This window comes from Macrosteles quadrilineatus, unplaced genomic scaffold, assembly GCF_028750875.1.
Source record: "Macrosteles quadrilineatus isolate MER2022 unplaced genomic scaffold, UCM_ALF_1.0 Scaffold_9__3_contigs__length_116548681, whole genome shotgun sequence".
In the NCBI taxonomy this organism is placed as follows: Eukaryota; Metazoa; Arthropoda; class Insecta; order Hemiptera; family Cicadellidae; genus Macrosteles; species Macrosteles quadrilineatus.
The window spans coordinates 32,253,949-32,267,493 of NW_026542602.1; the positions used below are offsets into that span (position 1 = coordinate 32,253,949).

Genomic DNA, 13,545 nt, shown 5'->3' on the forward strand with positions numbered 1-13,545 from the left:
TTATACAATATTTTTTTTTTACATCACAAACTGTATTTTTCTGTTCAGATAAAATTTCTTTGATGATAAATTGTTACAATAGATTCTTGACCATTCTAAATTGGAAGGCTCAGCAAATAAATTTTAATAATCAAGAGGTTTGTTTTATTAGAAGAAAAATTAACTATTTTAATTACAAAGAATTCTTTGTAAATAATGGTTTTCTTTTGTAGCTTCGTATGATGCCTTGGCTACATTTTTGAAGTTGTGTTTCGCGATACAATGAAGTTTACGTTTGACTTGAGTAGCATTGTTGTGGGCCAAACAAATGTCCAGGAGCAAGAAAGTTTTATGATTTTGGCGTGTTGTGTCCGTATTAATGATACAAGCCAGTGATTGGACAAATCAGTTGTCATCCAAGCATTTTTTGTTTGGCCAATTTGTTATAGGTGATGAATGACTGGATGTTTGTAGGACATAATTCATTTACCGTTCTAACTAAACTCAAAAGCTACAGTGCCTAATAGGACGTGTACATCTATAAATTTACCTCCAAAATAGAGAGTTCGCCCGACGAAACTTTGAATTATTTATTGTTCCAAATAGGCCTGCAATCTGATTAAACTTAGGCCTAATTTAAAATACTGAATGCATCAAAATGCATGGTACAAATTTGAAATACCAAGAAATTCTCAACGGACTGAGCTTTTATTTTGAAATCTTATTTTAAAAGTTTTGATTAATCGAATGTTTGAATTGCCAAGAGTAGACTGTAACATGATTGATTGTACATGGTAATGAATGCGAGAAATTTCAAGTTAACATTAATAACCCATGGCAATTTAACTAAAGACAGGGATAATTGTTTAGGTTCACAGCACAAAGGTGTTAAGGATTCTTAACAAACTCCCTGAAGGTGTCAAGCAAACCCAACCATCATACTTAGAAACTATACTTTAGGAAATTGAGTAAAACCAAGTTTATTTCAACCTTTGTTATATTTGAAACAACTTGACATTTAATTAAATAACAAGTGCTTTTTGATAACTAAAGCACTTCATAACATGGACATATAGACGGATGGTTTATGTTTAGGAATTAATTGTTCTAAATGTTATAAAAACACAACCACACAGATGTCAATCACCCGATACAGATGTCTAGGAAACTGAAGTATTTACTTGTTCTGTACTTAATGATTGGATGATTTACGTAAAACAACCTTTGTTTGGACTTAAAATACCAATTGGTAGCATTCGTAAAGTATTATTTTTACCTAGGTTTAGCTCTCCTCATAATGTTAACAATAGACATTTGTAATAAATTTTAATATTATAGATTTTTAGTAATCTATAACATATCAAACCCTTAATTAAATTTTAACACAACCAACCAAAGCCAAAACTAACAGGTTAAATAATTGACTACTACTTCTCTAGGTAGAACTGAACACTTACTTTGAAACATGTCAAATATCTTGTATAACAAAATAAATTATATTTATATGTGCTAAAAATATATGTATTTACATGATAGAATTGGAATTGGTAACAAGAAACTAAAATATCTCAATCATTGCTTTGATAAAGGAAGTTTTTACAATTTGAAGTAGAGTTGTGAATATCACGAAGACGCAGCTGCGATGGCAAGGATTAACAACCACAGACTGACCAGACATTGTTGACTTCCCACTCCCCTTAGAGCTGCAACAAGTCAAAGGGAAAGTGAGATATAACTAAAGGTACTGAAATGGTATCAATATTGGACTTTTAGGGCCCCTCTCTTTAAAAATCTGTCCTGGTGATTTTAAATGAGATCAAAGTTATTTTATGTAACCCGAGAGTTATGAGAATGTAACAAGATGTACCTATGTGGTTTAGATTAAGTCACAGTATATATGGATGGGGTATTAAGCCTGTTTAGGCACAAAGATCTCTGACGATGAGCTCAGCAGTTCACCAATTCACCACGGTCGCTTTTATCAAAGTGATTAGTGGGCAACCTAATCGGCCGCGGAAGGTGATTTAAAATGAATGAGGTCAATTTAATTTTTATTATAGCTCTTGACATTTTGGGGTGAAATAAAAATAATCTTCTTACGCATTATTTTCATTTTTTCAAGATAATTTTCACTTTTAGATATGTATCGGGTCTTTGGTTCAGCTTACGAGTTTGTACCAACATTTGACAAGATGGGCACTTTCAAGCCCCACAAGTCCCACATTATTAGTCAGAATCATTTAACAACAATACATTTTAATTTATAATAAAATACCGTACCTAATATGCCCTTTAAAAAGAAAGACGGTTTCACTGAAATCAAGAACTGTAACTAGCAACTGACATTACTTAAGTATTTAAAAAAGTCCAAGGAAAGAGTAAGTTTATGAAAATTCCTTCGTCTAAAGAAATATTGTTTTCACCTAGATTTCATGTTACGGCTAATCATTAAATTATACCGTATAACCCTTCTTTAGTCTTATATACATTGAGTACATCAGTGTTGCATCAAGCTTAACCTAGTTATTACATGTTATTTACAATCTATTTTCAAAGAGTATAAGACGAGCATTGGTGACGGTTCTTGTTCGTTCCCAGGTCAAATAAGTAAAAAAGATTTTAATTGAAATTGATGAACAATTGATTGATGATAGGTATCGAGTTTCAGCCAAAATATTATTTAGTTTAATTGTGTTTTTAATTGTGACAAAAGTATTTTAAGATAATTATGTTACATTCTTGAGTATAAATTCAAAACATGCTGGTCTTATAGAGTTTTCACCAAAGTTTTTATTCGTACAATCTTATAACTGAAACTTTTCTGGAAAACCCATGTTTTGAAAAATGTGAATTTGAAAAGCGATTAAGGATTGAGTGTAAAACACGCATACAGTTTAATTAGTTCCGTGGCTCTAAATTGAAATTGATTTGTGAGTTGAATTTTTATCAGCATGTCAAGGGAAACAATATAAATAATTTTCATTTTTAAAACAAATTATTCTATCATTTAAAATAAAAATAAAACTTCTAATAGATAGAGATGATCTTTTCATTTTCAATAGTAATGTTTCAAGGTTTATTTTAATGTGTAAAAACGATTACATTACGTTCTAATTAAACACTTCCTTGTTTTTAATACCATCAACAATGTTTATCCATTTTCTATGCATAAGTTTACTTTTTTTTGTATACTTTTCTGGATAAAAATTACGAAAATTACAGTGTGTTTACACAGTAAAACAAAACAAAAACACTATAAACTCATGTCCCCGATGTTCAACTGTTTCTGCTAAGCCAGGAAAATATAAATAATAAGGTGATTAGGAACTGGATACACCTATAAAAAAGTTCATTGGATTTGCCAAAGATTCAACACTGTTTTATCAAATGTTTAGTGTGCATCAGGGCATAAACAAATAATGCATTCTGTTTAGTGAAAGTTAGTACAATGTTACAGTATGTATGTCACAATATGGCGGTATAACTGCTACCACGTTATTTACTAAACATAATCAAACATACTTCTATATTATGTTACAAAACTATTATTGCCACTTTAATGAGTAAACAGGGGTCCATTTACAACTGTGTCGCCAACTTGAGCATCTTCTAAGAAGGTGGGCTGTCCAATTGCTGTTTTCTACTGATACTATTTTTTTTAATATTCTTAGATACTAAGTGACATTTCAACAATACAGCAACTAACCTACGAGGTTAGCCTCACGCAGGGTATGATGAGGGGTTGGCAGCGAGGCTAGGCATCGCACTTTGAGGCGGCCATGATGGAAGTGTTCTGGTCTGAGGACGAGCCTCAGCTCTGCGGAGGAGGAGAGCAGTTGTTGGTGACGCTGTGTCACTGCCTGCGATTCTGACTTTACCTACAACATGAATTGATCATCAACTAAATCTAAATACTCCCGGGATTGTTGTAAATTATTTGACATTGGATATAACTAGACATTCCTTTGCTATATTAAAGTTGTGGTCAGTTTTAGAATAAAAATATCCACCATAGATAGGTATGTAGAATACCTGATGTCCATTGAGGAACCACTGCAGGCGGGGGGCAGGATGGGAAGGACCTGCTGTACAGTTGAGGCTCAGGTCCTGCCCCGTGGAATAGTGAGGCTTTCCGCCACTGATCCTGGGACCCTCCTGGGGCAGGACTGCAATATCGCACACCATTCGTTACATACATAATCAAGACAGTTACTTCATTCATTTATGGTATAAAATGTACCCAAAGGTTGTGCTTTGAGTTTAATTTGTCTCTTGATTTTGAATAGATTTTTATCCAGGCTGTCGGCTGAATGTAAATCGGAATCAAACAAAACTTCTTTATTCAATACATCTTACTAAGATTAGTATTTTACTAGCAGTTAAATTTATATTGTTAAACAGTTAATTAATGAAGACCTGGTTTATTGTACACTAATTATTTTCCAGGAATAAGGAATGGAAGATTACTGATGGAATTCCTAAGTAAGAACTATTTTATTTCAATAAAGAATTGGTTTACTTATTCAACAGAAATACATATAAAAATAAAACTATTATTAAAACATTTAATAATAAAAGTATTATTATTTGTCATGATACAAATTTTAAATAATCTGTTTTTTTAAGTGGCTGATTAGTATGTTACAAATTACATACGAAAACCATAATAATTATTAATGAATTTAATTCATTTGGAGTTATAAAATAAATGGCTGAGTCTTCAACAGTAACAAGGTGAAACTTTTCATGGCTGAATTAAAGAATAATACAGGGGAAAATAATATCTTTAAAGGTCTAGAACAGCTTGAAGTTTACTGAAACTAACAAAATAAATACATTTCTTTCTTTGTAACTGTATATTTTTCAAATTCTAGCGATATGGAACTATATGATGTTCATACACATATTTCTGCGCTTTTGATTCAAGCTAAAACTAGACAAAACCAAAACATAGGTAATCCTAAAACCGGAATACTCGATCCATCACACACCAAAACCACAAAACTTAAAATAAATCCATATCGATATAAAAGAGCTACAATTTAAACAGATATTTTACATTGTTACGATCACAAAGGTTGTATTGTGACATTTTTCATCGTGTTTCACAATGAGACCGAAGCTGGCCACTCGTAAGCCGCTTAGCTGCCAAAACTGTCCCCATGACTAATGGGAAAAGTTGGCTAACACGTTTGGTAACTACGTTTAATCTGTATAATTGATTAATACACTCCCGGGGACGTCACGGCCCAGGTGATTCATGAGTTGGTGATACGGTTGGTCACACCTTTACGTTCACGCCTCATCTGCGCTATTGTGTTATACAAACGGAAACGGAAATGTATTTAAGCCATGATTGTCCAGCTGACTTAAAAGTTTTATGTAGTGGTTTAATCAGCCTTTTTTGTACAAATTCTAATTAGTTGTTTGTTGTTTCCTTGGAATATTGATTATTCGCTTTGAACTGAATAACTGATTATAATTCAACAATTACGTTGAAAATTTGTTTATGAGCAAATTAGGGCTTATCAGTGCAAATTAAACACTGTTGTCAAATTACATTTCGCTAAACAAAAAATTTAAAGTAACTTTTTCAAGGGGGCGCTGCACCGTAGAGTAGTTTTTTTGCTGTGGATTTTATATTGGTGTTTTTCATTAGTTTTGTTTAAAGCATGTCTGTTAGCTAAAGCATCAAAAACAATAGCTGTAATTTAAATTGTAATTTTGAGTAGTTTTAGTATCTGTATGAGAAGTATCACAATTTATATCGCTAGCGAAATAATATTCGTTGACAACTTTATCGGAGAATGTTTTGACGAGGGATCAGCGAGATGAATACAAAATTCACAGATTACCACATATTGTTCCCAAGGGTGGCCCTCGTAATGGCAACAGTTTAAAGTTTTATGTACTTCATACCCTTCAACAAACAAGATTCATTTCACTTTCTACGCAGTAGATTTTGCCAAGTAATTTCAAACCAAGAAACGCAAGGACTGCAGAATTAACCACAGATTAACACCTGAACTGAAGTAGCCTCATATTAATTAATTTACAAAATATTAATGTACGAATAATAGGAGATACTTTTTGTCATTATAATACTAAATATTAGTTTTCAAACATACGAGAAATATATTTTTATTAAGTCTTACCAATTTCCACTCAAATATTCATTTGTTAGTCTTAAATGTTTTTGGCAAAAAAGTAAGTTTGCTTTTTAAATCTAATTATCTTTTCAATAAAAGGGTTATTTAGGTTATGTAATAGGTTTGTGTTACTAGTATTGGTTAGACATAATGACAATGAGTATCGATCTAAGTTTTGCCATTTGCTTTTAAATGTAAAAATATTACTATAGAATATGAGTTAAAATCGATTTTCAGTTCTTTAAGTTATTTAAGGCCAATCTGGTAGTTACAAAAATAAAAGGTAATATATTATATAGCCTAATTATATTTATGAATTCAAAGTTAAGAATAAATTTGTGTCCAAATATAAATAAGATGAATATTTTATTTTAGTTTTTTATACCATAAAAATCTATTTGGTATACAAAATTCCAATAGTTAAACAAATTATATTATTCATATTGGCTTTATTACAAAGTGGCTGCAAACAAAATAAATCAAAGATCGATCTATTCTGTTGGTGACTCAATTCAACCATTCAATCACGTCCATTTTCATTCAACAACTGGTGCCAAATTTATGGTTCTGGAATTTATGAATCTTAGTCTCAAATGCAAACAATGAAAACTTTACTGTACAACGACAATGAACTTTTCCTATTCTTAATAAATTCTAAGATATACGCATGAAAGTTGTTAAAATCTAACCAACGACACTCATCCAAGCCTGTCCGTGGACTGAGGTGAAGTATGGAGCCTCTGCTGACACCTCACACATGTAAAGTCCGCTGGCCTTCAGAGGGACTGACAGTAGTACCACCTTTGCAGCATCCGACCTCTCGAGCTGATAGAAATAAAAATCCTTCATTACTGATCACAGGTCAGCTAAACACGTGCACTTCCGCTTATCAATCCTTGTGAACAATCCGAACCAACAATTATTGACTCCTTGTGAGCAAAAGTTTGAGTACTCTACACTCATTTATACTGTTTTGCTTGGATTCTAAATAATCTTTCAAGACATCATATAAGTCAAAATATATAAGACAACAAGAACATATATACATATATGTATACATATACATATACAAGAACAACAACATATGTAAGACAACATATAAGTCTGGTATATTAAACATTTTAAGTTTTAACTTTCTCTTGTTATTTATTTGATCATTTAATCTGTTGCTTCAGCTACTCTAATCGAGTTGAAATAGTTAATAGTTAATCTAATCAGTACACAGACAATTTTTTTACCATGATAAACTCATAGTGATTTCATGTCTAAAATAATTATTCATTCTTTAAAATTGCGAGTAAAAATTATAAGAGTAAGGAACAAAAGACTGTAAGGAAATTTTGACCAGCTAATCTATGCAGACTAATGATGTTTGTAGTCTGATTTATCGATGTTTCTAATTAATATTGCGATTCATCAGACAAGGCAGTGTTCTAATATTCAGCGGAAGCTACTTTATTAAATTAGTCGAAGACGACATCATCTGCTGGTGAATAGCACCTACTTTGGAACGTTACTCAATTGCTACGCAATACATGTTAGAATATAGATTATTTATTTTCCGTTTTAGCTATTTTATACAATTTAGAATTGATAAATATTTCCAACATATAAAGTCTAACTTCTGGCCAATAATTGGACGAAAAAGTAAAAAGAAGGCAAATGTTTTGAGGGGTTGAATTGAATTTCATTATGAATGCAAAAAAGGTGTAGAAAAATATTCTTAACTGAAAGCGAGAGAGTTACGTATGCTAAAATGGCTTCAAAAGTTTACATTGACTGACCCCACTTTGCATTTACATTTTGCTCACCAATTGAAACGTCTCTCTGAAAGTGAGTTGGGAATTCTTCACAATGTAGACTAAAACTCTAGGCTTTATACGAACGTTTCCTCAAATGCAATAAACATCAAAATGTTGCTTAAGTACTTACACTCTCTAACTAAAGAACTTTATGTTTTAACCTAATCAAAGAAACAGTAATTTAACTGAAATTTTGGGTAGACGATATATTATTAATTTAAACAATAATTACTATTGTTTAAATTGACCATACAATTGAAATATTACATTAACAACCTTTTTTGGATAAAATACTTTTCATTCAACTCCATTAACTATATTTAAAATTTTTAAAAACACCACAAAAAGTGTTGCCCAACATTAAATTTAACATTTTAGTTAACTTTCTGGAACGTTTCTGACGTTTCTTTCATTTGGCCAAAACCATGAAAAACATAGTATAAACATTGGTCTAAAATCCCTGGTAGATTGACTTCAAACTTACTGCATAAGTAGTTGCAGATATGACCAACCTTTATACTAAGTATCAGATTTATAAATTTTACCAATTTAAAATGGCGGCCATTTTAAATGTTTGATCTTAAATATCTTTAAAATCAGTGATTAAACTAAAACTAACAACGGCATATCTGATAACTAATTTGGAATATTCTGAACTAACTGTTAATATGTACACACTAAACAACAAATAAAGATTAAATTTAAAACGGATATAAACTCACGTCAACATTGATGCCTTCCATCTTGTGAACATGTTGAGTCGGAGTTCCTCTTGGTACAAAGCGGTAGAACTCCATGTAGTCCTTATACCAGGACACAGAGTACAGTCTGTCTCCTTGCAGTTCAAACCTACACAACAGCTCTACGTCTTGGCCAAGCTCAGGGTACTGTGGTACTGACACCCTCACCATTCTCAGTCCCCACCCTGTAAAACACCAACACTGTCATTGGTAGAACTCCATGTAGTCCTTATACCAGGACACAGAGTACAGTCTGTCTCCTTGCAGTTCAAACCTACACAACAGCTCTACGTCTTGGCCAAGCTCAGGGTACTGTGGTACTGACACCCTCACCATTCTCAGTCCCCACCCTGTAAAACACCAACACTGTCATTGGTAGAACTCCATGTAGTCCTTATACCAGGACACAGTACAGTCTGTCTCCTTGTAGTTCAAACCTACACAACAGCTCTACGTCTTGGCCAAGCTCAGGGTACTGTGGTACTGACACCCTCACCATTCTCAGTCCCCACCCTGTAAAACACCAACACTGTCATTGGTAGAACTCCATGTAGTCCTTATACCAGGACACAGAGTACAATCTGTCTCCTTGTAGTTCAAACCTACACAACAGCTCTACGTCTTGGCCAAGCTCAGGGTACTGTGGTACTGACACCCTCACCATTCTCAGTCCCCACCCTGTAAAACACCAACACTGTCATTGGTAGAACTCCATGTAGTCCTTATACCAGGACACAGAGTACAGTCTGTCTCCTTGCAGTTCAAACCTACACAACAGCTCTACGTCTTGGCCAAGCTCAGGGTACTGTGGTACTGACACCCTCACCATTCTCAGTCCCCACCCTGTAAAACACCAACACTGTCATTGGTAGAACTCCATGTAGTCCTTATACCAGGACACAGAGTACAATCTGTCTCCTTGTAGTTCAAACCTACACAACAGCTCTACGTCTTGGCCAAGCTCAGGGTACTGTGGTACTGACACCCTCACCATTCTCAGTCCCCACCCTGTAAAACACCAACACTGTCATTGGTAGAACTCCATGTAGTCCTTATACCAGGACACAGAGTACAGTCTGTCTCCTTGCAGTTCAAACCTACACAACAGCTCTACGTCTTGGCCAAGCTCAGGGTACTGTGGTACTGACACCCTCACCATTCTCAGTCCCCACCCTGTAAAACACCAACACTGTCATTGGTAGAACTCCATGTAGTCCTTATACCAGGACACAGAGTACAGTCTGTCTCCTTGCAGTTCAAACCTACACAACAGCTCTACGTCTTGGCCAAGCTCAGGGTACTGTGGTACAGTACTGACACTCTCACCATTCTCAGTCCCCACCCTGTAAAACACCAACACTGTCATTGGTGATTAGGGTAGCCTATTACCATTCGCTTTTGGATACTGAATTATGCAATCTATCAAGGTATATATTTTCAAGTATTTAATTTACTCTTTTATAATATTTAGGATAAGTAGATAGGAGAAAATGTACGGGACCTAAAAATAAACTAGCTGTTAGCCCGTCCTACGTACGGGAATCAAGTAGTCGATTAAAACTGAATATAATTCAGAACTGCTAGTGTACACCCATTAACAAAGATTCTGGAAGTTTTCTTTCATGCGATTATCTGATAGGCCTATACGATATGCATTTTAAATCCAATAATTTTTCAATTGCTGTTTTATTGTAAAACTATCGGATTTAAAATGCATATCGCTGTGCCTTCCGCCTGTCCTTGGGTGTCGGAGGCGGTGGGAGCGGATGAGTGGCGATCGGCAACTAAACGATGGCCGCCACCCGCGCGGAAAGCAACCAAGCCAAAGCGGCGACCGAGGCCATACTGTGCGGAGGAATGCTGTGCTGAGCATCGCAATTTACTGGTCGCTGTAGCTACATACCACCTTCAACTGCATATTATCACTTACCGTACCTTATTTTACCTCAGTGGCCACTAAAACCTTAAGAGGATTTTGGCGTCCCATTCTCCTCTATCCATTTCATCTGCTAATGTTGATCCCAGTCTGGAGAAGTCTTTCCATTGCTTGGTCCTTCAAGTGGTCGTCTTATTTGTGGTACTAATTGGAATACATTTGTATAAGTTAATGTATCTTCTCTTCTCCACGCATATCTGGGCGTTTAAATATTCCTCTTAGCTCTCTGGTCTTTCGTATCTCAACCTCCGTTATCACAAATGACCTAACCCAGCAATAAGGTTTTTCGGTTCTTTGGTCAGTGCCCATGTTTCTGAACCATACACTGGCATAATAATATGGTATGGTATGAATCAAATTTCGTGTCTACTGACACCCTACAGCTTATTGGACAGTTTTCTAGAGACCTACTACACTGGTTTGGTTGACATTTGATTGGCCAATCAAAAATTTGTTATGCAACATAGTCCTGACATGATTAAATAAATCGTCCATACCTATCCTTTATACCAATTTCACTGCATTAATTGCTAAATTAATTAGTAATTTGGTGATAATTATTTAATATGTCTACAATGGAATATCTTGTAATTTTTAGATGTCTACTTACATTTATTTTCACGCGGAATCCAAAAAAGGAATCTGTTTTTGTCGGAGAGATCCCTAAGTGACCGTACAATTTAATAATTTAAATCAAGCCTCAGTTTCGTTGAGTTATTCAGGTATTTGTGGTTTCGACGATTCCAAGAGTTCTAGTCCTTTTGAAAATTAAGCACACAAATACAGCACTGTACTGCTAAGAGTTCTTATAATTAAAGTTTTTACATTTTACCATAACCATCTAATACAAAATGATTGTTTAAATTTCAAGTTTTGAAAACATTTCTGAATTATTTATTTACTCTTATATACTAATACGTTTTGACCTTTTAAAATATTGCAAACTTTTAAGAAAACAATGATGAGTTTGAATATTTCATGCTTCTTACTTTTTTCAACAAGAAAACCTCTTTATATTATCGGATGGATCAAATTTTATTTGATGGGGAGATTTCATTACAGCATGTACGTACAGAAGATTAAAAAGAATATTGTTATTGGTTTTGTTTGCGTATATGTTTTCATAATTGTGTATTATTTTTAATTAATCTAATTTAATAACTTAAAAATTTCCTAATTAATGTCTTATTATTTCTTTATACAAGTTGTCCCTAAATTACTGTTTAAAGTTTGAAAAGAGTATTCTGTATGATAAAACAAATAACTTTTACCACAAAATCATCTTCCTTACTGACACAAATTAATTTTTATTATCTTTTAAATATAACCTTCAGTGTTAGATAAGTCTATTGGAAAACATTTTTCTTCCGAAACTGTTTTATAAGTGCATTTCATACAGTAGATTTCAATTATAAATCTTTTGTTTTAAAATATCTTAAAACATTATATTTTACATATAAATAACATAAATACTTACATATGTTAACGTTCACGATAAGAGTGGATATATAAAATATGGTCAAGTGACAGTAGCTCAGTTCCCTTGGGTCAATTCACACCTCAGTGGACCTCTGGTTTTTTGCAAGACATTTGTCATCCTGTCGTGGTTATAGCAAACACAAAAACCTGTCACTGGTTAAAACACTGACAGTTCACCATCAGGGGACATGACAAATCACACAGTACCTGAATAAAATAGTGAAATCCTACCATTACTTACAGTTGTAGTATATAGGAATAGTATTTGTGAGGTTAGCAGCAAACTAGTTGTTCATAAATCTAGTGAGATTTAAATAGGGATTAAGTCTGAAAAGTTTAAGGAAATAGTTTATACTTAGTAAGAATCCATTTAGGCAAATGTAAGTTTGCTAAGTCTTCGTGTTTTATACGGCGGAGATATTTAATTTACGTTTACTAAAATTAGATGATGATAAAAAATGCAAATTTCAATAAATGCAATAACAGAAATTATTGTGCTGGATTAGAGAGTTTAATGTCCATATCCTATATCCCTATGTATACGAATAATTAATTTGAGAAAACCACAGTATAAGAATGTACATTTTCCATTTTATTGTTATCCTGTTCACATTACTGCTTTATAATATGATTAGTTCAACTGTTGTTACATAAGAAATACTAAAACAGAGTTATTAAGTTAATTACAGTTTAATGTTATGTCTTTAAAATGGCAAAGAATGAATTTGTCTTAGCTCGATATTTGCAGTTCTGATAAAACCAACAAACCTGTTGTTCGGTCTTTACAAAATTACACATTTTTCTTGTAATGCCTAGAATAATTTAAGCAGAGCTAAATTCTTCCAGCACATAACTTAATTTGTCGTAACATACAACTGTTTACGGGGATTAAAGTTCATATAACAAACTCATTAATTATTATTATAGTATGAGGTTAAATGGCCGCCATTTCAAAGTAATAAAGTAAAAGTTGACGGTTCTCCTATATCATAGAGCTTAGTATAGTATCTTCATGGTTTTTTTCTTTAATAAAACAAAAAAACACAAATCAACCACAACGTAAACATTAGCTACTGATGTAAAGGTTGGAATTGGAAGTAAAGGGAACAGTCGGACAATGAATAAAATTTGTCTGCAGGTTTAACACAATGAATATTTATATCAAGCTCTTTAATACAAAAAGGTACACGTAGGCTTGTCATCAAATGATGAATGACTGAAAAATGAAATATAGTTGAGACTCATATTGTTCAACAATCAACATGAGTAGTTTTCAATTTAATAGAAAAAAATTATACTTTTTCTAACAAATTACCCTTAAAAACATTAGCGTTGTTTGATTTTTTTATCAAATCATCCACTACAGGTGAAAGGGTCTTACAATGGTAATACTTTGAATATAGTAATAGTAATCTTGTAGTCTTGTTAGTGACTAAGGCCGACATATTCCTTTGACACAG

The 13,545-nt window shown here is 33.3% G+C and overlaps 1 protein-coding gene across 1 annotated transcript; it reads right to left on the bottom strand.

Annotated features, from left to right (window-relative positions):
- Positions 1-1,037: 1,037 nt before the first annotated feature.
- On the bottom strand, positions 1,038-8,843 carry LOC129004311 (uncharacterized). Its single transcript, XM_054432843.1, has 5 exons — positions 8,653-8,843; positions 6,818-6,953; positions 4,012-4,145; positions 3,686-3,857; positions 1,038-1,682 (listed from the first exon to the last, which is right to left on the bottom strand). The coding sequence occupies exons 1-5, from the start codon at positions 8,839-8,841 to the stop codon at positions 1,603-1,605; spliced, it is 711 nt and encodes a 236-aa protein (XP_054288818.1). The 5' UTR covers positions 8,842-8,843; the 3' UTR covers positions 1,038-1,602.
- Between the last annotated feature and the right edge of the window lie 4,702 nt (positions 8,844-13,545).

Coding starts and splice junctions, on each gene's coding strand:
- LOC129004311 (XM_054432843.1), bottom strand. CDS start 8,841: ATGGTGAGGGTGTCAGTACCACAGTACCCTGAGCTTGGCCAAGACGTA. Junction 6,954..8,652: donor TGGAAGGCATCAATGTTGAC/GTGAGTTTATAT, acceptor TATTTCTATCAG/CTCGAGAGGTCGGATGCTGC. Junction 1,683..3,685: donor GCGTGAGGCTAACCTCGTAG/GTTAGTTGCTGT, acceptor GACTTGTTGCAG/CTCTAAGGGGAGTGGGAAGT.